At 33.0% G+C, this 25227-nt stretch overlaps 1 protein-coding gene across 1 annotated transcript in view; it reads right to left on the bottom strand.

The window, feature by feature from the left end:
* Positions 1-3780: 3780 nt before the first annotated feature.
* Positions 3781-25227, bottom strand: part of Ube2e3 (ubiquitin conjugating enzyme E2 E3) — an 89416-nt gene continuing 67969 nt past the window's right edge. Inside the window, exons 4-6 of the mRNA XM_026392000.2 lie at positions 9698-9830; positions 6210-6357; positions 3781-4767 (exon numbers count right to left, since the gene is read on the bottom strand). Of these exons, the coding sequence (XP_026247785.2) occupies positions 4670-4767; positions 6210-6357; positions 9698-9830 (379 nt within the window). The 3' untranslated portion in view covers positions 3781-4669. The remainder of the gene's footprint in view (positions 4768-6209; positions 6358-9697; positions 9831-25227) is intronic.

The raw sequence follows: 25227 nt of genomic DNA, 5'->3' as shown, positions 1-25227 counted from the left end.
TTATGCAGAATAAATGCAGTAGAACACCCTTCTATTCTCCTACTACTTCCCTGAAAAAGAGGGAGGGAGGGAGGAAGGGAAAGAGATGGAAGGAGGGAGGGAAGGAAGACGGATTGATTCTTGGCTTTAGAGCAAACATTATCAAGGAGGGCAACTGGCTTGTTGCTGGTACTGGGAAATATGCACATACTTGCTTGATTTCTTTTTAATATTTCTGATGTTTATGTAGGTGGCATCTTAGAAAAGACTGACAAACTAAAATGTAAATGAGAGCAGAACAAGAGGAAGGAAGGTATCATTTTGGAAGCAACCTTGAGATAAATCTTAGGGATCTGTGGCAAAAACACAGCTTTTAGAGACCTGTTACGTAGATTTGCATAATGGCTTTAGCTTTACCAGATTCAATAAGATAACCTATAGAATTAGAAAATCTAAAGTGAATATAAATTTATCTAAATACAAATTACTGACTAGAATAACTAGACTTGTCAATCCCTTTTATTATGTCATAGTTGTTTCTTTCAGAATAAATCTGAACTAGCATGCTGTCCCCAGTTTCTGCTTCCTAATCATAAGTAATTATTTATGTGTATTTACATCAGCGACAAAAACTAATAAAGAATGCTTTAAACTGTCTTTGGGCCTGAATATGGGTCACCAACTACTTAAAAACTTTCTCCTCCAAAGCTTGGTGTCTGTCAACGCCCCCACCCTGCCTCTTTCCCCAATATGTTGGACATATCATTTTAAATCTTCCAGTCTCCTGAACTACTGGAAACACACACAGTTGGCAGCACAAAAGGTGGCAAACCAAAGAAGAGAATGCTAGAATTCCAGAATAAATACAGAAGAGAGAAACAGAAAAGAGCAAAGTGAGGGTGGTATTCATTTGCCTTACTTAGATATGAATAGACCTTAGAGCATCATCCCTCAATTCTCATTTTAACAAGGTTGATGCTGTCTGACAATGATCAAGGCTTTAACATGATTCATTACTGTTGACAATACAGTTATATAAACCACTCTCAGCAATTCATTTTATGACTATCAGTCAACTGTGTAGAAACAGTCCATTACACACTCTTTGGATACACATGTAAATCATCGAAGAACCTTATAAGAAAAAGCTGATAAAGTAGTTATTAGGGAAAAAAATCTACGTTTCATTTCAAAAAATGTGTATCTACTAAAATGTAATTATAAAAGCTTATTTACTTGCTTAGGTATAAAAAAAGGAATTTGTATATTTACTTAAAATAAGAAAAATTAACTAAAATATAATCCAATAATGGAGTTACTGTACAATCACTCAAGTCTTTTAAAAAAATGTTTAATGGTTTGAGAAAAATAACGGATGTCTCAGGTCATGTCATAAGTTTGCCCAAAGAACAAAATATAAATGGTGACTAAAACTGTGCAAATGTACTGCACTAACGAGACTATAACAGGTTAGGATCTGAAATCATGGGGCTGAAATTGATTTAAAATTTTACTACATATTCTTGTACCGTTTTAAGAATATACTTATTAGTATTCTTAAAAGATAGTGGGTTGATTCCAATTTCTTTAAATAAGCATCAGAAAACAATACCTCAGAGTTCTTGTTAGAAAAGGTAGCACACAGACAGGTGAAACTGTAATATGTACTGAATTTTACCTTTTTTAGTTAACACTACCTTGTTCTTAAAAAGCCAATATCTAGATAACTAAAACACCTTGTGGCTTTGAAAAATGCTTGATATATTTACCAATAAGTTTCCTGATGTGATTACACGTGGTATGTGGTTAATTTGCCTCGTTTTTAAATTAAAAAAAAAGGAGGCGAAATTAGTAATATTATATCTATGACAAATGTCGAAGGGAAAATATTAACAATCCTACCTCATGTTCACAGGAAACAAGTTTGTTAAGCTTCCATCTGAGATTAAAATAAGGATATAGTAAAATGTAAACTGTACTTCACTTTGTAAACTTCAGAAGTTATAATTAATTAATCTATGAATGTCCACTTTTGCAGGAAAGTCATAACTTGTGTATGTGTATTCAACAGTAAGCTATGTTATAAAAGACTCTTAGCCTAGTGGTAGAACATGGGAACTGCATCTCTTAATTGGATTGGCTACATAATGTTAAGCAAGTTATTTAACCTGTCTGTATATCAGTTCCAACTCTGTTGAACGAGGACCATCAGTATCTACTCTCCTAAAGCTCTTTAAGAGTATTAAACAAGATATAGCACATCAGCCTCTACAGCCTATAATTTGCATGCAGTAGTACATTACTGCCAAACTACTCCAAGGGCACGTGGTCATAGTGTGAACACTCCAAGTTCAACAGGATGCCTGGTGTCACTGTCTTTCTCAAGCACTTATAAAATTACGAAGGAGATCTACAGTTTTTTTAGAAATAGAGAATGAGAAAAAAATCGAAACTTTGAGGTGACCTATGATAGGAAACCAAATGAAGTTTATTATTTCTTGAAAATATATCCTTTGATTATCTTCTCTCAAACTTAGAAGAATGTACTCTCATTTTATAGGTAGGCTGACTCGTAACACCTAGATACTATTAGCACCCATTTAAAAATGTTGACAGTTCCCTGAAAAGAGAAAGCAGAACAAGCAGAACAAAAATTTATGAGATTAGAATTACTGAGTTTGAGAGATAATAGAAAACAGGGAAATTAATTCAACTCTTATATTTCATATATGAATAAAGTAAAACTCAAAGAAGTATCCTATTCAAGGCAACAAAGGTAGTTTGTGGGAGAGATGCAAATATTTTAAGTAACCAATTCCCTCAACTTTGTCCCAGGCCAACAAAGCAAAATAGGTTGGTGGTATTCATTAAATATATAGTAAGACCAGAAAATCCAATCATGGCGTCTATCTCCAAATATCCTATTATTTGGCACAATGAAAGATTTTCTAGCATCAAGAAAATATTTACTACTGTAGGACACAGAATGAACCATTTTGGTAATACAGAAAAACTACTTTCTAAAACTCCCCCAGTCTGATAAAAAATATTTTTGTTTACATAAAAAGTCTCCACTCTCACTGCACTGACATGGACTCTATTAGATGTATTAGATTTTGCTTAAAATAGTCAAAGCTCAGAGGTTTTCACAGACATAAGCCTCAAAATAGTACCATTTTGTTTGTTGTTTCTTTGTAATAGGATAATTTTGGGGTATAGGTACTTAACTGAAAAACAGATACATAAGTTTCATTTTACTCTAAGACTTCTATGACAAATACTCAAGTAGGAGTCCACTATTCATAGTGATGAAAATACAACTATAATCATGTTTTGCTTTATTATCTTATAGCAATGTATTTTTTAAGCTAATGATTCAACTCTAAAATTTTAAGATGGTACTCTATTACCATATTAAGGACTAAAGAAGATACTTGCTCCATATACCACAACCTTGATTACATAACCAAAGATAATTATACCATCATGGGAAATGGGAGGAGCACATTAATCTGTTTACATACTCCAATAAGAAAAGCTTGATAATTATTATAATTAATAATTACGGCTAGAAATAAATTAAGTTAAAACTGAGAAATAATACTATGCACTGTAACACAGTTCTTTTCTACCTTCAGGGCAGACAAGGGTTTTGTGTTCAACTCTGCTTCTGGCTATATTGGTTGGCCAAGTGTCACAGTAAGAAGGGTAAATGAATCATAAAAATTCAAGACCAGGATTAAAAAGAAAAGACACCACACAATAGCTATCAGATCAAAGTTATTATTTGACAATATTGCCCAATGCTGGAAAGAAATCACCAATTTAGAAGCAAAATGTTCTAAATAAGATATTTCCAGACACCTAAGTGAGTCATGGTTTTATTTTCTTTAGCTCAAAAATAACCATACTATCAACGTAAAACTTCATGGTTTAAAATTCAGTTTTGTATATTTAATTTCATTTTATTTTCTCATTAAGATTTAAAGGAAAAATCCTATACTTCAAGATTTTAAATGCTTTCAATTGAATAATTCATTCATTTGCACTAGTCCTTAGTAGCCATCTTCATATTCACATCTTTATTTCATCAACAATCATCTCAGACACACCTTCTGACAAGACTGACTTCAAACATTACGACAGGAAACTATGCCTTCAGGAGCATGTTTATTGTGTTTGAGATGATACATCAGTGCTCTCTGAGCTACAAAGGGTAAAAGGAAATCCTCTCATTACAAACTGACAAAGGTAAAAGGTAAAACATTTTCACAACAGCATGAACCACATACTCAGAAATAGATCTGGGTTTAATACAAATGACATAATTCCTAGTCATCTACGGCTACTTTTATAACTTCATACAGATAATGAATTAGGCTAAAATGCACTATAATATTTGGTAGACTTCAGGACCAGTATCCTTAGTACATCACAAAATACATTTTGATATCCCAAAGAAGCAAGACTTGCAAGTAGGCGTTTTAAACATAACTAATCTACAGCTACAAAGTTCTACTCTTGATAGCATTTACCTTTTTGGGGAGTCTCCCAGTCTCCAAAGGATAAAAGCAGAGAGTAGAATCAGTATAACATATACACAGAAGTCCGTATTGTAAAGGCTATAAAGATTTGCAGCACAGTGAGAAGATGCCTTCTGCTCCTTCACACTGCATACAAATTATGTGAATTATGTTGCGTATCTCTTGGTCCACTGTCTGGCTATCCTGTCATGTTCTGCTCTGTTGGTCAAATACTGAGTGGCTATGCTTCCAACCAGAGGATCCGCTAGAAAAGTAGAAACAACATTAAGATATTATGTGGGGTCTTAATGGTACAAGTCTAACATTATTTTAAAGTAAAACATTTCAGCAGTATCTTTACATATCTTTATATATAATAGATTGATTTTTGAAAGAAAAATGCTTAAAGTAATATGTCCATCTGAATATATTAATATTCAAATTAAGTATTCACTAAAAAATGAATGCTGAGTTAATGGATAGGATTTCTATAAAAGACATGCCTTTAGTATGCAAAAATTATTTTGTAGTCTTCGCATTTTATTGAACAATAAAAATGCAGTAGGTGGTGTATTTCTGGTTTATTATAGATATTAAAAAAAATCACTCTTACATGGAACCCTGATCTAAGAATATAATGCTATTCAGAATGAAATTTTCCTTCATTCTATACAATATGACTCTAATCACTATGCATGTCTCCATTTAAAAACATACTTGCCATTTTATTTTAAATAGAATTTTGAAATAGTTGTATCTACGATGTAAACTTTTAACTGATGGTTTGAATTACTTTTTAAAGTATACATAATATTTGAAGTGATCCAAATGATAGTAAAGAAAGTTTTAAAAACTGCATTCCTGACTCCAACTACTCCAACTTCTCTCTCTCTGGCAAACAATTGTTACTCACTTAAAATATTTCTTTGCAGAGATTTTATATGTATTTAACAAGCATCTTAAAGACCTTCCCCTGTTGTTAGTTTACATAGAGGCACTTGATTATTTTTAATAGCTGCATTCTTTATTAATGGACACTCAGCTTATTTCTGTCTTTTGCTTTAATAATGATATAAAAACTTCCATCTATTTATCCATCATATATATATCCAACTGTTGAGCTTAAGGTAACAATAACAGCTGTTAGTGAATTATAAAATATTTAGAAAGAGTTAGCAATTTATTTAAACATAACTAAATAGTAAGATAACATGTGAAAATCCAGATCTGTTTACCTTGGTAAACAAGTCAGTCACCCAGTTAGATATTTCTGAAAAAGTTACAAATTATATACTAATGATGCCAGAGTTTAAACAATCAAAATATAGTACAGCTCTCATATCAGCTATCATTTTAATGTCCATTACTACTATATTTACTATAACTAACTTTAATCCAAAAAGGGAGAGAGAAGCCCTTCATTACTGAGTAGTTAAAACTCATAGAAGCAGGCAGCAGAGAAAAGAATGCACCAGAGTCAAAGACACTGCTTCCTTCCTGGCAGAAATGCACTCTATAGCTACATGTTTTAGAAAGAAGAGATTCTATGAATGATAGTGAAAAATATAATTGTAGAGTGGCATTCATAATTTCCTCACAAAATGTTTTATACTCATTTTTCTACACACAGCATTTATTTCTTTATGAACACTTAAGCCAACCAAGAAAATGCACTAGTTTTTGTTTATGCTTATAAAGATTGCTTACCAGGGTTGCAGTCTGTCAAAAGCGAACAAATAGACAGCAAAACCTTTGAAATAGTCAAAGCAGGACTCCAGTTGTCTTTAAGGATGTCCAGACAGATGACTCCCTGACTGTTGATGTTGCAGTGATAGATTCTCGTGCGGAAAGTAACCTAAATAGAGTAACATTAAAAACAAAGAAAATGAATGCACTATTATCAACTAATATTCCATGCTTCATTGTCAACTAAAATTCTCACCAGTAACACACCATGAATGATACTAAACAGCAAATAATTTAACTATAGGTAATCTTGGATTAAAACAACAACAAAGTTAAATAGTTTTGATTCATTTGAATATCTTTGTTTTCACCTGATATAAAAACAACTACATTGATTTTAAAAGAAAGTAACTGATCAATTAAATCTAAATGAATGATATGGGAATTCTATAAATGTATGCACATACAGAAAGTAAGGGAGAACATGTTTGGGTGCCAAACTGTGAGAATCTGAAGAAGACTTTTCCTTAGCATAAAAGTTACATTAATTTCTTAGTAGAAAGAATCACTATATGGAAAATAATGGAGAAGAATTGAGGGGAAGGTTGATAAAACCATCTATATTACTGGACTTTCTATTTTTCAGCCTTTAATTTTCACAATGGTTTATACTCTAGTTAAGATTAAAAAAGCACAGTTTTTAGCTAGTAGATAAAAGAAACTAATACTTCCCAACATGTGTGAGAAAAGAATATAAATCACAGAACAAATTACTGGCAAGTTTCAAAACAACCCAAAAGATAATTAGGTGGTTAGTTCATAATCTGTAGTTGTAGAAAGAAAAAAATTTTCTCATAGAACTAGGAGTACTGTGAGCTTCAAAATAGAATCTGGGAAGAAAAACTGTTGAAAAAAATGAGGAAAAGGGCTGTTGTGGCTCAGCAGTAGAGCACTTGCATAGCACAGACGTGAGATGTGCTAGGTTTGATCCTCAGCACCACATAAAAATAACTGAGTAAAATAAAGGTATTGTGTCCAACTTACAAAATATTTTTTTAAAAATGAGAGGAGAAAAAGAGACAAGACACAAACACAATCTCAGAAGACCAACTGTGTAGTGGAAGAAGAGTAGGAAGGAGACCAGCTCCTATAGAACTGCTCTAACACAATACATAGAAGTTATATGTGCATCTAGATATCTAAATTGTAGCTAGTCAAATTAAGATGAGCTAAAAGTGTAAAACACATAGCATATTTCAAAGACTTGGTACCAACAACAGAATGTAAAAGATCTTATTAATATTCTTATATTGGTTACATGCTACAATGTCAATATTTTTTTATTCACCAGGTTAAATAAAATTATCATTAAAATTTACTGTTTATTTCTTTTTATTTTTTTCAATATGGCTACAAAAAATGAAAATTACACATACAGCTCTGCATAATATGTTTATTAGTGTTGTTCTAAGATATGGGAATTATATTCATTCAGGTCATTAACAGCTGACTACTAAATAGATATGAAAGTAGTTTACAAATACAATTAACATTTTAATTCCTTTCTGTTATTAATAATGAATTAACAGTAATATTCATGAGAAAAATAATTAAAATTTTATTATTTTTCATGAAGTTCAACACCTTATGTAAACTTCAAAAAGAACAAGTATAGTAGAAAATAATTGTTCCTAACACTAAGATAATACTACAACCCTTATTTGTTTCACTTCCCTAACTACAGACCTCAAGAATGCTTAATACTATATATCACAGCAAAAAATATATATATTAAAAATTAGAAAATTAAAATATTGCAATTTCAACAAATATTATTAGCATACTAAATTTTATAAATAACCATTAGCCAAAACAATTATGACAAATTATGTATAAAACTACATTTTGAAATTCTTATGGACAATTTTTATTTTCCATCAAAAGATGCTAAAAAATGTAAACATATTCAATTAATTTTGTCTACATGATAAAAGTTGTATAAAACACACCTTGCTAATAACTTTCCCCACTAATTTTGCTAACGTTTTAAACCAATTTCCAATATGAAAAATTAGACACGTGGAAGTATCAACTATTTATAAATACAGTCATGAAGTTTGCCAAGTTGAATCACTGAATGCAAATTGAGCATCTAGTAGATATACTGATATTAAATAGGTCAACTAATTTGTATAGTTTGTGGTATTATCAACATGGGGGTTTTCACTTTTTATTTGACTGATTCAGCAAGATGGACTCTACAGACTTGGGTGCATTAAAAAAGACAATTTCAATATTGGTAGATTCTGATAGGATCACACATAGTACAGCACTCAAAACATAGTCTTAACTGGGAGTTAAAGGGCCTTAGTATCTGCAATTTGGGGTAAATACCACTAGGTGGAACTATTATTACATTATAAAATAATGCTTATTTTAAACAAACATTTTTACACATAGAAGTATTAATTCACTACATAAATGACAAAGAGTATAGGAAACATAAGGAATTATGTTGAAAAGAAAAACATTTCATCACAGACTTGATAACTATCTCCTGGCATGTTGGACATCTCTGTAACAAGGGCAAAATTATGTTCAGGTTTAATTCTGGTGATTTTTATCCTTTGGCTTGATCATTCTAAATGAGCAATCAAGAAGAACCCATTCAAGTAATTGTTATATGTCTTAAGCTTTGCGAAATAATTGACAGTCATTACCAGGTTAGAACCCAGTCCTTCTCTGTTATTCATCCAATTTATATTTGAAATTAACTAATAGCCAACAAAAAGGAGGAACTTATCCTGCCAGATAAGTTCAGATTCCATTACTAGTCATACCCACAGAGGGCCCAAAATGAGTTTATTAAATATTATCAGTTTTCCTTTCCTTTGTTAGGCTTTCTAGTTTTTGCTTACCTATATAGACAAAATTCACATTATTAAATCATTACTTCTGGAAACTGTTAAACAGGCTTTTTATCTTTTCTTTTCTTTTTTTCTACAATCCTGGGAATTAAACCCAGGGATGCTATACCACTGAGCTACATTCCCACCTCTTTTTATTTTATTTTGAGACAAGGACTTGCTAAGCTGCCCAGATGGCCTTAAACTTGGGATCCTCCTGCCACACTGTGATTACAGTAATGTGTCGCTGCCCCACTTTATCCTAACATTTTCTTAAGGAAGGGTTAGATGTTATTTTTTCTTGCTCATATCATAAATTTAAAATTTATCACTTTATTTTTGTACAAGGTATAGATCTATTAGTATTAATAAAACTGCATAACCAACTGAAAAAAAGTATAGCTTTATTTATAATTAACAAACCCTCTGTTGAATAAGAAGTTACTTGTGAAAGAAGTCAACTGAGTTTTAAAATCCTTGATTCTGTGAGTTTCCGTATCAATTCTTAAATAATAAAATTATTATATTAATATGCATTTGAATTCTATGATAACCAGTTTTGGAGAAAGATAAATATTAAAGAATGTATTTCTAGGTTCTTACCTTTGGTGGCTTAAATGGATAATCTGATGAAAACGTGATATCCAGAAAAAACACACCACCTTCATATACAGAACCTGGTGGACCAAGTATGGTTGATCTCCACTCATAAATGTTATCTCCTTTAGGCCCAGCACTACGTAAAAGAAATTAAAATTTATCAATATGTTCATCTGTAAACAATGCGTATTAACACCTTAAAACCAACAAAGTTTAAGTTAAATTAGCAATCGAGAAAAATGAGGGATATCATTTGTTTCTAAGCTATTTTAAAATAGCCCTTTTCATATAAATCTTCAGTGTTCATTTTCTAAAAACACTCTCCTACAAACCTCAACACAATACTTTAATCTACAATTTGCATTATGAAGTTGTCATCTATCTCAATAATCCTTTAAAATCTTTTATTTTTTTCCCCTCCAGACACAAAAACCAGTGTTGGTGCCAATTATATCCTGTTTTCAGTCTCCTCTAACATGGGTTCTCTTGGCCTTTCACTTTTGTAATTAACATTTTTTTGCAGAATATATTCTTATAAAAACAAACAAAACTCATCACTTTGAGCTTGTCTGGTATTTCTTCATGATTAGATGCAAGTAATGCTTTCCTGGTCAGAGCAGCACAAAAGTGTTGTGTACTTCTCAGTGTATCACATCCAGAGGCACATGATATCCACCTGTTCCTCATGGGTAATGTTTCATCATGAAGACAAGGTGCTGTCCAATTTACCTACTATTTAATTTACTACTTTACCCCACAACCAGTAAGTAATCTTTGGTCAGATAGTTGAAAGTCATGCAAATATCCTGCCCCTTATCAAAATTTCTTCCCTATGATTCACACCCACTTGTGGACTCTTTGAACTTTACTAAAATGATGGCACAATCATGATTTTTCAATTTTAGTACTTTCTCCACACTTAATGATACATTACTGGTGTGGTCTCATGGATTTCTATTTTCTTCCAGTGTTTTATTATTATTCACTACTGCTTTTTATTATTTTTTTTATGCTCATATTTGGCCAGTGGGAACCCTTCACTGACTCCATCTAACATGCCACCATTAGTTTTTAAAACACTTTTCTCCTTTCTGGCTCAACAAAACATTCCAGGCTCCCAGCACTAGAATCAGCTATTTTTTCAGGAAGACCTGGTTCTTTTTAGGTGAAAGTTGTTAGGAAAGTTCTAGGTGCTACTAAGTCATAGTTATATTTTGATACAATGTGCTCACCACTGTAATTTCATTTAGAAAATACAAAGAGAGTTCAAACAAAATCTAAACTCAGAATTACTTGTAGAAAGGCAGCTCTAATACTCCTTAAATTCTCTTCAAGTCTTATAGACCTCTGTTTTTCTCTAATCATTACATAACAAATTATCTTGGCTTCCTGAACATATGTATATATAAAGCTTTTCTTATTTTGAAGTACTTATCATTTTAGAAATCCAAGTTCTACATAAAACAAGCACAAACTACATTGATAAATCAACCATATTAATTAACAACAGAACATTAGTTAAAATGATTGAATTACATATTAATTCTGTAAAACATACTTTTATAAATTGTGAAACTTCAGGTAAGCCATATCATCAATTATCGAATGTATGCTCTGAGAAATGATTCATACTAAAAAATACACAAAGCTTGACACTATAATAAAAGTTACAGGTTGTTTCAATAATCTATATTTAAGGCAGATATATATGAACAATAAATCCTGACTATTGCGGCCTAAATATTTATTTGAAAATAACATTTTTATATGTTTTAAATATACACAGCAACTACAACTAACATAATAATGGCTCACTATTCTGTCGTTTGAGAATCATGTGAATACTCACTATAACAAAAAACATAAAACTGAGAACCAATTTTATGAAAGAAAGAAGTTTAACTTCATCAACAGCATTTCTTTTCCATATTAACTTTCCACTTGGTGATTCAAGGTAATCATAATAAAATTAAATTATAGCATCAGAGCTTTTACCATCACCAGCTGCTCTAGTAAAATGTTTCTGAATGACACCTTTTACATACTAGGAATAGTATTAACAATGTCAGCAACAGTTTACCCCATCTTTACTATAAGTCAGGTATTGTTTAAAAGCACCATAGCACATAACTTATTTAATTCTCTTACCAACCTTTGAAATGGGAAAAAAGCACAGAATTTGAAATGGGAAACAAGGCATAGAGTTAAATAACTTTCCATATAGCTCAGAGTTATAAAATGACACAGAATTTAAACAAACTATATGGACTAGTCTATATTTTCCTCTAAGGTTTTAATATATTTCCCAGAAGTACCTACCCAAAGGGAGCTGTTATAAAACAAAAACAAAAACAAAAACAGACTGTCTCAGAGATATTTTTCTGTATTATCCTTCAGATGGCTGGACTTGACTGAAAAGAATTCAGTTGAGCACAAAATCCTACCTTTAGACTTGAATCTAACACAGAGAGTATAGGATCCATGTTAAATCCCCTCTGCTAGCTGGTGGAAGAGCTGGGATCCTCACACCAAACTCAGTTCTTCAACTTGTTTTCTTCCCACTTAAGGGATACGCCACAGGACAAGGGGTACATTAAAATTACAGCAAGATTGTCAATGTGACTTTTCCTGTTGTTCTGGAGTAAAATGAGTAGAATATAGCTATGCTACTACAAAGTAGTATCCAAAGATGCCTAGCCTAAGGGGAATGAGCCTTGTGTTGGCTACCTTGTCTGGAGTAAGGGGCCTCTTCATTCTCGAAAAGGTACTATCTGCTACTCAAGGCCTGGGGAGGGTGGAGATGAGTAGGAAGCAATATGGGATAAGAGCAGCTGCAGGTCTGACTTCATTCTAATCCAAACAAAGCATTTTATAGGCTGACAGCTGACTTGCTACAGAGATCTCAAGAGAAGTAGAAAATGAGTGATAAAAATGCTGAACAGTTTCAAGATAAGCACTATTCATACCTTTTTACTACTTCCCATCTTTCTCTCTTCCCAAGTCTCTCTCTTCCTCAAGAGCAGCATTCCTTTTGTCTCTGACCAACCACTTTTCCCTCTCTATGGAATAAATGTCCACAAGAGTCCAACAATGCCTTTCTCTAACATTTAATAACTATTCAAAAAAGCCCCTCTATTTCACTACCCCTTCCAGCTTCAATCTCAATTATCGTCCTTTATAACAAAACTCCCTGCAAGTATTATCTACTTGCTGTCTCCAACTTCTTTCCTCCTGTTTTTACTTGAAACCAATCCAAACAAGCTTTCCCTCCCTATTCCTCCATCACAAAAGAGCTCTAATCCAAGGTCATTAATCTCATCATTCCAAAGATCATTTCTGAATCTGCATCTTACTTGGTCCAGCAACATTTGATAAAATCAATCATTTCTTGCTGGAAAATTTCTGTTTAGTTGTTAGAATAACATAAATTAGTTTTCTACCTAACCTTCCTGGACTCTTCTCATTCTGTACTGCCATTCATTATTTCCCCAACGTCTAGATATTGCTAGTTCTTCAAGGTTCAATCCTTAGAACCTTCTATTTTCTATCTACATGTACTCTTTTGGTAATCCCACACAATTTTATTCCCTTTAAACATGCTAGTATCCTCTTAACTGCCAAATCTGTATGTACCAACTAGATTTTTATTCTGAATCTCCAATTATGCATCTAAATACTAAGTCTCTATTTTGAAATTGAATATTTAAATCTAGTAATTTTTAAAAGTACCTCACACTTACCACATCTCAAATGAAATTCCTAACATTCCAACTATAATCTTTCCTATTTCATCTAATGGCATGTTCACTTGTAAAACAAAGGAAACACTGCTTCAGCTAGTTATAATTTACCATTGCAGCCACCATCTTTTTCATCTCTTCCTTGTTCAACTGGCTGAAGCAATGCTGTTTTCTCCAATACACAATACACACTTCCACCTCATGACCTCCATATCACCAGTGTCTCCCTGCCTGGAAGGCTCTTCCCCAAGGTACCCACATGGTTTAATCCCTCATCATCTTCAGGTTTCAACTCAAAAATCACAGTTTCAGGAGTCCTTGCCTGGTCATTCTGTCCAAAATGTCACACATACCTTCACACACACTTGTCCCCCTTTCCCCCAGAAGCATTTACCATTCTCTAACATATTTCTATCTTTCTTACTGTCTTTCTCAGTAAGTCACAAGCCCCAGGAGGATATAAGACATAAATGGGACTCTTTATCTTACAGCAGCCTGAACTTTTTATGCCCTGAAAGTGATACATTATTTCTTGGAAACAAGAAGTGAAAAGGGTGGTAGGATCTGCCTAATGAGACAGGAAAGGAAGATGTCACAGAGTCTACTAGCAGTGGTAACAAAAATAAATATATAAACTGTTATATAGATAAAACTTTCTTAGTTTCATAAGAAAGGGTCAATTTGTTTAGTAATTTACTTCACTGGCATTGAAAAAGTAAATTTCATCCTAGCTTTGGATCAAACTGTGAAAAAGATGACGAAATAACAACATAGTTTACTGAAACCTCACTATAAGCTAAGAAAGAGCTGGGGATATAGCTCAGTTGATAAGAGTGCTTGCCTTGCATTTTTGTTTTGAGACAGCTAAAGTTTTCCAAGCTGGTCTTGAAGGCCCTGGGTTTAATCCCCAGCAAAACACACACACACACACACACACACACACACACACACACACACACACACACAAAGGCTAAGAACGGTCAATTACTAAACTGAACTGCATAACTCATTTTTTTTGTCTAAATATGATTCAGCCAATGAGAAATATCTTCATTCTACTATTTTTCCTTGCAAACCATAATTTCCCCTTTCAAACATGATGTTTACATAAATTATTATATCAAAACAAAATTTAAAAGTAGGTAGAAAGTATAGACAATGACAAACTGACACCTGGGACTATTCTGTTACCAGTGACTCTTACTGTTAACAAGTGATATTTCAAACATTACCATCATTAGGCCCATGTTAACAAGTGATATTTCAAACATTACCATCATTAGGTCCAATACCTTACAAAATTCAGTTTTCCACTGTTTGAATGCTAATTTGGCAATTACTTTTCCAAAAGGAGTCATAAACACTATTATTCTACAGCATAGCAGTGATTTCCTGCAAGAACTTTGAAATACTTAAAAATGTGTTCATTTTTACAAATATACTTTTTCCCCTAACACAATGCTTTTTACGAGTCCAAGTTTTTAATCTTGTACTAAGCCAAATACAGAGGCATATCCTAAATACCATATGGTTGAATTTTTATCCCTAAGGCAAAGAGTCTAAGATGAGTTGAACCAAATGCAAAGAGAACTAAGATGATATGTTGATGTAACTTTAATAGGCTTTATCAATCTAGATTAAATTTTAAGAAACTAAGTCTTCTGAAAATAAAAATAAAAGTAGTAAATAGCTATTAAATACATTTATACATAAGAACTCGATAAATATTTTCAAGGTGACAATTCTTCCAACTTCATCTATTGATTCAATGCAATTCCAACAACAACAACAACAACAAAAACCCCAGCAAGTTATTTTGTGGATATCAAACAAACTGATTGTAATGTTTATTTGGACAAGAAAGCCTCAGAATAGCTAACTCAGGAAGAAGAGAATAAAAGAGAAATGATAGTACTCAATATAAAGCTACAAAAGTCAGTCTGGTACTGGTGAAAAGAAATACCAAGATAACAGAATAGAAAGTATGAAAATAGACACACATAAGTAAAATATACTTGCTTTTTTTTTTTTTGTTTGTCTGTCTTTGCCATGATGGGGATTGAACCTAGGACCTTGCACATGCTAGGCAAATACTTTGCTTCTGAGCTTTTTTGAGACAGCTTAAGTTTTCCAGGCTAGTCTTGAATTTGCAATCCTTCTACCTCAGCCTCACAAATAGCTGGGATTATAGGCATCATCACCATATCTGGTTACAATTAACTAATCTTTGACCAGGAGCAAAGATAATACAATAGGGGAAAGACAGCTTTTCCAATAAATGGTGCAGTAATGATTAAACATTTTCCTACAAAGAAATGAATCTAAACACTGAACTTACATCCTTCACAAAAATTGACTCAATATGGGTCACAAATCTAAGTGAGAATGCAAAACTATAAAACTCCTAGAAAATAACATAAGCGAAAAATCTAGATGACCTTGGGCATGGTAATGACCCAAAGCACACAATCTATGGAAAAATTACTGGACTTCATTGAAACAAAAAAACTACTGAACTGCCAAGATAAATGTCAAAAGAATAAGACAAAGCATAGACTAAGAGAAGCTACATGCAGAAAAGAAAATGTATACAAAAATAATTTGATAAAGAACTGTTATCCAAAATATACAATGAACTCTTACAACTCAACAAGAAAATGAATAACTCAATTAAAAAATAAACAAAGACTTGTACACCTCACCAAGAAGATATACAAATGCCACATAAGCACATGAAAAGATTTTCAATGTAGCATCATTAATACAGAATTACAAATTAAAACAACAATAACATACTAATGCATATCCATTAGAATGGCCAAAATCCAAAACCCTGACAACACTGAATGCTATGAGGATATAGAGGAAGAGGAACCCTCATCCACTGCTGGTAGGAATGCAAAATGTCTAAATTCATTTTTTTGCATGTGAATATGCATTTTGTAAGACAGTTTGGCAGTTTCTTACAAAGTTAAACCTATCTTACCAGATGATCCAGAAATTGCTGGTATTTATCTATGAACTGGATTTTTTTTAAGCCCAATTTTAAAAAAAAAAATATTCTTTTTAGTTATACATGACAGTACAGTATATTTTGACATAGTTATACACACATGGAGTACATCTTATTCTAATTAGGATCCAAGTCTTGTGGTTGTACGTGATATGTAGATTCACTATGGTGTATAAATACATGTACATAGGAAAGTTATGTCAGATTCATTTCACTGCCTTTCCTATTTCGGTCCCCCTGCTTCCCTTCATCCATTTTGTCTAATCCACTAAACTAAACTATTCTTCCCCTTCCCACCCCTTGTTGTGTTTTAGCATCCACACATCAGAGAAAACATTTGGTCTCTGATTTTAGAGGGATTTGTTTATTTCTCTAAGCAAATAGTCCACAGATCCATCCGTTTACTGGCAAAAGTCATTCTTTTCTATGGCAGAATAACATTTCATTGTGAATATATACCACATTTCCTTTATCCATTCATCTGTTGAAGGTTCCAGAGCTTGGATATTGTAAATTGAGCTGCTATAAATACTGATGTGGCCGTGTCCCTGTAGTATGCTGACTTAAAGTCTTCTGGGAATATGCCAAGGAATGGGATAATTGAGTCAAATGGTCAATGAATACATGGAAAAATGTTCAACAGATCTAACAATTAGAGAAATGCAAATTAAAACTACACTGAATGGCAGTTATCAAGAATACAAGCAATAATAAAGGTTGGCAAGGATGTGGGGAAAAGGGTATACTCATACACTGCAGGTGGGACTGCAAATTGTTGCAACCATCCTGGAAAGCAGTATGAAGATTCCTTAGAAAACTTGGAATGGAACCATTATTCATATTTCTTCTTCTGTGAAGTGTCTACTCAGTTCCTTTGTCCATTTGTTGATTGGGTGAAATGGTTTTTGGGTGTTATTCTCTATATATCCTGGAGACTTATGCTCGATCTGAGTTACAGGTGGCAAAGATTTTCTCCCATTCTGCAGGCTCTGTTCATGTTCTTTACTGTTTTCTTTTCTGTGAAGCTTTTTAGTTTGATACTGTTCCATTATTTATTTGACTTCTTGTGCTTTAGGAGTCTTGTTGAGGAAGTTGGTTCCTAAGCCGACATGATGGAATGTTGGGCTTACATTTTCTACTTGTAGGTGTAGGTTTTCTGGTCTAATGCCTAGATCTTTGATCCTCTTTGAGTTTTGTGCAGGGTGAGAGACAGGGTTTAAATTTCATTCTCCTACATATGGACTTCATATGTGTTCTCCTACATATGAACTACTTATGTTTTCCCAGCCCCATTTGTTGAAGAGGCTATCTTTTCTCTAATATGTCTATGGCACCTTTGTCTAGATGAGGTAACTGTATTTATGTGGGTCATTTCTGTATCTTCTGTTCCATTGGTCTTCATGTCTTTTGGTACCAATACCATGCTGGTTTTCTTACTATAACTGCACAATAAAATTTAAGGTCTGATATTGTGATGCCTCCTGCTTTCCTTTTCTCACTAAGGATTGCTTTGGCTATTCTGGTTCTGTTATTTTTTTCAAATGAACTTCATGCCTGCTTTTTTTTTTAATTTCTGTGAAAAACATCATTTAAATTTTAATAGGAATTGCATTAAATGTATATAGTGCTTTTGGTAGTATAGCCATTTTGATAGTATTAATTCTGCCTATCCAAGAACATGGGGGATCTTTCCATGATCTTTCTATGTCCACACACAAAGACCTGTACATGGATGCTTTATTCATAAAATGGAAAAACTTAAAGAACTGAGATGTCTGTTACAGTCTGGATATGAGGTAACCCCCAAAAGCTCTTGTTAATGCAGGAATATTCAGAGGTAAAATGATTAGATTGAGAGCTATAACAATAATTCCATCCTACTTTGGACGGATTAGGCAATAACTATAGGTAGGTGAAAAGTGGCTATAGGAGGAGAAGCACAGAGCATGCCCTATAAAGGTATGCCCTGGAAGGCCCCTGCAGTCCTCACCCCTTTTCTCTTTCTCCCCCTCTCTTCTTCCTTGCCTCCATGAGTGGAGCAGCTTCTCTCTGTCACACACTTCTCCAGTGATGTTCTGCCCAGAGATATGGAGTCAGCTACCTATCAACTGAGATCTCTGAAACCAGGAACCCTAAATAAACTTTTCTTCCTCTAAGTTGCACTTGTCAGGTGTTTTGGTCAGTTTTGAAAAAGCTAACTACAACAATGTTCTTCAGTAGATGAACAGATATAGAAACTGTGGTACAACCGGATGATGAGATATTACTCAGTGTTAAAATAAAAGGGATATCAAGCCATGAAAAAAACTGGAGAGACTTTAAATGCAATATCACTAAATGAAAGAACATACTGTACAAGTACATAACACCCAGATGAGACAAGGCTATGGAAATGGTAAAAAGATTAGTGGTTGCCAGAAATTAGGGGGAAGGACAGGATAAACAGGACCAGGACAGAGCACTGTTATGGCAGTGAACCTATTCTATATGATGCAACAGTGGTAGATTTATATATCACTGTACATTTGTCAAAATCCAAAAATTGTACAACACCAAGAGTGAATCCTAATGTAAAATAGGGAATTTTGGTGATAAGAATATGTGTCTAAGTAGGTACATGGATTATAACAAATCTACCACTGTGATGTGGGATGATAGCAGGAGAGGTTGTACATGTGCGGGACCAGAAAAGGGTATTAGAAATTCTATATTTTGCTGTGAACTTAAAGTTGCTTAAAATAAGTAAATAAATCTTATTCTAAAGAAAACAAGTAAATATTTAGAACAAGTAAATATACATATATTAAAACAAGAAGCAGCAAATGTTTCTCTTAAGTGTGGGCTTATAAAAAAGCAGTTTCTAATTCACCAAGGGGTGTGTTCCCAATATTTGTCTTAAAACCAGGTATTTTGGACTTGGGATACATTCTTATCACAATAATATAAATAGTGGTTTCATCCTGGCCCAAAAAAAGTTTATTTAAACTATTTCCCCATAACATTGAGTTAATGCATACAACACTTCAAATTTCAGAAAAAAAATACTAAAAAAGTGATGTTTATTTATCATGGTATCAGACTGAACATTTAAAAAATACATAATCAACATTACCCTCAGCTGGACCTGTATGGCCTCAAATTCATTTAGTTTGCGGGCTTTTTTTTTTTTTTTTTTGGCCTATTCTTTCAAACACAGCTTTATAAGCAAGGGGAAAAGAAGGAGAAAAGAAGGACAAAAAGTAAGATTCTAGTAACAAAGAGAGAGGCGAAAGAGAATTATTCTTGGAGAATTAGAGTGTGAAAATGATTGAAATATGGAAAATAGAGGGAATAGGATTTTAAAAGTGATGAATACGTGTGCTCAAAAACACAGAAGTAAATGAACAGCCTATCAATCAGTTCAAGACAGGAAGAAAGTCAAGTAAAAAGGAAAGCAAGGCAGAAAAGTGAATTGTAAGCATAAAAATGTAGAAAGGGGGAATGTCCTGGGCCAGAGACAGGATAAAGAATATAAAGAAAGGGATGTCCCCTGGCCCAACAGATGAATGGATACCAACAGTGGGTATTCCCTTCAGCAGCAATGATAAAGACTAGGACTTAATGACTACAAGCAGAGATCTGGAAGGTAAACAAGGGAATTTTTGCAGCCGTCAGGAGACACATAAAAAGGACCAGTCAGTGTTAATGCTAGCATTCAAATAATATGTGAAAATCAAATGTTCTCAGTTACCTTAATAATTATTTTGCAATTTGGGCATTACATTCATTTTCTTGTAAGATGTGGTTGTGTCAGCTATCTTTATCACAGCTCAAGAAAGAAGACAATTCACTATCAATCAGTCACAATTAAGTAAAGTAACATAATTTTTACAATGAGCCAAACTATATGGAGATGACTGATTAAAAAATATATCTATCTATAGATTCTATGCAAAATATTTTATTTGGAAACTGTATGTTAACTTGGAAACAGATAAATGAACATTTTAGATTATCAATACTTTGAAAGAGTAGCAGAGAAAACAACAGCATTTTATAAAGCTAACTCATCTCTTCACTGTAAATACACATTCAAAAGGAAATTCCTACATATAAAATGTTATTAACTCCATTAGACTGGATAACCACTGTGATAAGTTTTCAGAGTTGTACACATCATCTGTTGTAAAAGACACTTCAGAATTGGTTCATGACATTTAAAAATGAATAATAGTGGAAATCAAAATCAATCACTGTTATTATCACTAAAATAAGCAATACTTCTAACAATGATATACCTGTTCCTATAATGAATCTATCACTTTAGAATGTATATTATGGAAAGATGGGATGAGAGACTGAAGAAGAAAGAAAAACCCATAAATTAAAATCAATCTTAGATTGGAATGAGTTAGGCAACTGAAAAATTTCATTATAAACCTTTTCAGGCCAGTAGCGTACATTTCGGGGTAAGGTTTAGTAAATACATTCTCCTAAGCTCTAAGATTATATTAAAAACATAAATATATTCAACTTAGCATAATTCATGGTAGTGCAAAACTACAATAATGTCCATTAATGAGAAATAAATGTATTTTTTAGCAATTTAAAAAATGCTGAAATTTTTCTGCAAGAATTCCAAAAAGGATAAGTGAAAAAGATAAACTGTAGGATTAAGGATATTATATGCAAAATATTTTATTTGGAAACTGTATGTTTATCAATTTTATCAGATAAATATACAGTTTATCAGATACCATTTATTGGATACCATTTATCAAGTTTTTAAAATGTAAACAGATAATGCATATTCTTTACCACTACATCCATACATAAGCAGTAAAAATATGTAAACTTAAACAGAAATTATGTACAAAAAACACAGGACTGTCTCTACCTGTGGGGAAAAAGGAAAAAGACTGGGAAGGAAAGATAAAGAAGCTTCAACTACATAGTTTAATTTCCTTTAAAAATGTATTTGAGCCTTCAAATATGTTAGGATTATCAGATTATTAGTCACATATTTATTTCTGTACTTACATTAAAACAAAAAAGCTTCAAAGTGCACCAGAGCTCTTTTTTATTATAAACATAAGTACATTAAGAAGAAACATTTTATCGAGTGCTAGGGCCATGCCTATTTATGTGCAGAATTTTGCAGTTGAAAAAATGAAGAGCCAGGAAGGTTAATTGACTTTCCCATGGATATATGTAGCTAAAATTCTCTTTTAAAATGTCTTCAAACTGGGTGCAGTGGTGCACAACTGTAATCCCAGTAACTCAGGAGACTGAGGCAGGAGGATCTTTAAGTATGAGGCCAACCTGGACAATTTAGCAAGACCCTGTCTTGGAAAAAAAAAATTTAAGGGGGTTAGAGTGTAGCTCAGTAGTGGAGCACCCTTGGGTTCAATACCCAGTACTACAATCAATCAATCAATGTCTTCATCATAAATTTTAAAGCAATAAATCCAAATATTCTAATTATTCAGCTCCAGTCCCCACAAAAAGTTAACAGAGTCAAAAATAAAAGTATCTGATGATCAACATTTAAAAATAACATATTAAATCCATATAATTCAGATTATTAACCTTTCTGTTCCATCTCTGTTTTAAATGTCTACTATAGTAATCCCTCCCCTATTTTAGGGGTTATGACCCTGAAAGAACCCTGTTGAACAAAGCGGGTGGTAACAAGATGAATTCTAGTGTTTTTTATATTTACCAACTAGAATATGGAGGAGGAAGGAGAAATAATAAAATTGACAATAAATTCCATTTTTAAAAAAATAAGGGAAAAAATCCATAAGGCATCACCTTTAAAACAAATATAAGTCATCTACATTAAAAATCTATAGTGGTATGTAACTCTCCTCTGAAATATCATTAATAATTTTCACTGAACTATGATCAGCATACTGTACTGGTAAAAAAAGCAAATTGTTTTCTTAACATTTTTATTAATCAGATTCTAACTCCTTTAAAAAGTTTTAAAACCATCCCTTATCAGATTAACAACTTTTACATAAATGTCTGCAAAATACTTCTGTAACCTACTAGCCCTTTTGTAAATTACAGTGATAATCTGTGAAAGTATGATTTTTGAGACCTAGTCTTCTTTTCATATATTGAGAGAGTAGCAAATAAAAAGATTTCCTCTTTCTGTCCATCCCTGATGAAGTTACCTCATGGTTTACAAAGATAGAAACAATATTGGTTTTCATGGTCTTTTAATTTAGACTGAATTAAAATTGGATTATACTGAACATACCCCTAAAAAGGCAGTGTGTGTATATCATATATACATATAAATAACTTCACAGCTCACAAAACCATGTTTTTATAGAAGAATTAAAGAACATTTCTAGCAGTTAGAAACAGATATATATATAAAGATTGATGAACTCAAAAAGTAATATCTAAATGGCTAAAGATATTTAATGCAAGGCTTTCTTGATTCAGTAATTACTAAATAGTCTTCTTTAAAACTATTACTATAAAGTTTGTGCCCTGTCTATATTAAGTTCTATTATGACATTCGTGATTCAAATGCAGTCAGGTTTATTGTGTATAATCATGGGAAAGACTTTACAAGTGAATTAAGAATGTAGTCCAGACAATATTTATTGTGAAGTACACTTGTATAAATACAGGAGAAAACATTGCTAAAACTACAGACACGAGATGAAATAATTTTTTTTAAACAACCAAACTCAGTTATCTAGCAGGAACCAGTCATAGTGAATTAAATACACACTGTGTGCCTCGTGAAATTAAATAAATATCAATAAATACAACATCTTCAGCTAATTTCAGCTAATACCCTGATCACAATCTTACACTTAAGTCCCTCATTTTTTATATTCACATTTACTGTGGAATATAATATTAGACTTCACTAAAATACACTCAGAAAGCTACACTGTCCAGCAGATCCCTAATTTCTTTCTTTTTTTTTTTTTTTTGAGAGAGAGAGAGAGAATTTTTTTAATATTTATTTTTTAGTTTTCGGTAGACACAACATCTTTATTTTATTTTTATGTGATGCTGAGGATCGAACCCAGCGCCCCACACATGCCAGGCAAGCGCACTACCACTTGAGCCACATCCCCAGCCCCCTTAATTTCTACTAATGGAAGCATCAAAAATACCTTTCTTCTCCTAGTGTACTCAACTTTCCTCAGCTGACTACCTATGGAGTTCTACCTTTACAAGACACAAGAAGAGAGAAACAGGAAATTTAGTTACCAATGAGCTGTTCACTTACCAACAGTATCAACAGTGGTTGGGATTCTAAAACATCTCTAGCATATAGAACAATTTAATTACATTAAGTATATTAAGTACTACATAGACATGTTCAGTGAGTAAGGCTGGAAACCTAAGCAGTCTTTATAACATTTTTCTAAGGGAAACCCCTCTATTTCTATATTTCTCTCCTAAATTTCTAACAATTATTTTACATGTGAACAGTTATGATTTGTGAAGTGTCTTGGAAAAAGTCCCTTTTCTCTAGGTTGAAAGTAAATTAGAAGTTCTTCATTCATACAGACAACTGATGGCAGGGAAATAGCAAGGGAAATAATAAAGGGAAATAACTAATAACTAAAAAAGGTATACCTAATCATCTGCTGGTAGTTCCCAATTATTTGATATTTCTATTCCTCTCCCCCAGAATGATCTCTCTTATAAACCTGTGAATTCTGATGAATACTACTACCAATCATGAAATGGTATTGCTTATTATTCCATACTGGGCCTAGTGAACATGAATTCACCTTGCATTAAAAGGGGTATCTGAACTTCTGCAATTGCAGTACTTGTTAGATTCAAAGGAAAAAAACAAATTTATTCATCAAAGATTTGTCGAATGTATTTTGTGATGGGCACCTGCTCTACAAATGATGCAATGGTCATTGCCTTTGAGAAGATTATAGCCTATTTGAGGATACAGATGTTAATTAAATAAATTTACATAAAAATCCATAAAATAGAAAAATGAGACAAATGTCACAAAGGAAAGATATACCTTATCCAGGAAATGTGACCTAGTTAGGGAGATCAGGGAAGATTCAGAGGAAGCAATACTTGATAATATATTTGAAACACCCAGTGGGAGTTAATTAGCAGACTGAGAGGGGAAAAAAAAACTGTGAAAGACTGAACATATGCAAACGCCCTTAGGCAGTAGGGAGCAAGGTGAATATCAGTGCCTAGAAATAAGGACAATGTGGCAGAAGAAAAGAGAATATTAGGAAGTAATGCACAGGGAGATGGAAGTTATAAGGAAAGTAGTGACAAATGTCCCTATGGGACCTTGTCAGGATTGTATAAAAATATTTGTCTTTAATATAAAAACAACAAGGTTACTAGTTATAACACCATATGGGAAGTCCTATGTAATCATGTTATAATGAAATACCTGAGTTAATAAACTTATAAAGAGAAAAGGTTTATTTGGGGAGTTTTTAAGTTTCCAGTACAAGAAAGGGAAGGCCAATTGCTTTAGGTCTCAGGTAAAGGTATCAGATGACAATGTCAGGGAGCATGTGGCAGGTTAAACTGCTCAAACCATGAGCCACGGAGAAAAGCCAGAAAAAAGAAAAGAGACTAGAATCCCCACAAATCCCCTGTGAGGGCATGCATCCAATGACCTAAGAACCTTCCATAAGGCCCCACCTCACAATGGATCCACCCTGGGGCCAAGATTTCAACACAAGGACCTTTGGATTACATTTACACAAACCATAGGAGAAAGTTATCAAAAGGTTTTAAAGCAGAGGGAGTGCTCAGGCTATTATTAA

This window comes from Urocitellus parryii, chromosome 1 (genome assembly GCF_045843805.1).
Source record: "Urocitellus parryii isolate mUroPar1 chromosome 1, mUroPar1.hap1, whole genome shotgun sequence".
NCBI lineage: Eukaryota > Metazoa > Chordata > Mammalia > Rodentia > Sciuridae > Urocitellus > Urocitellus parryii.
This window is presented reverse-complemented; position numbering and strand designations above follow the sequence as displayed.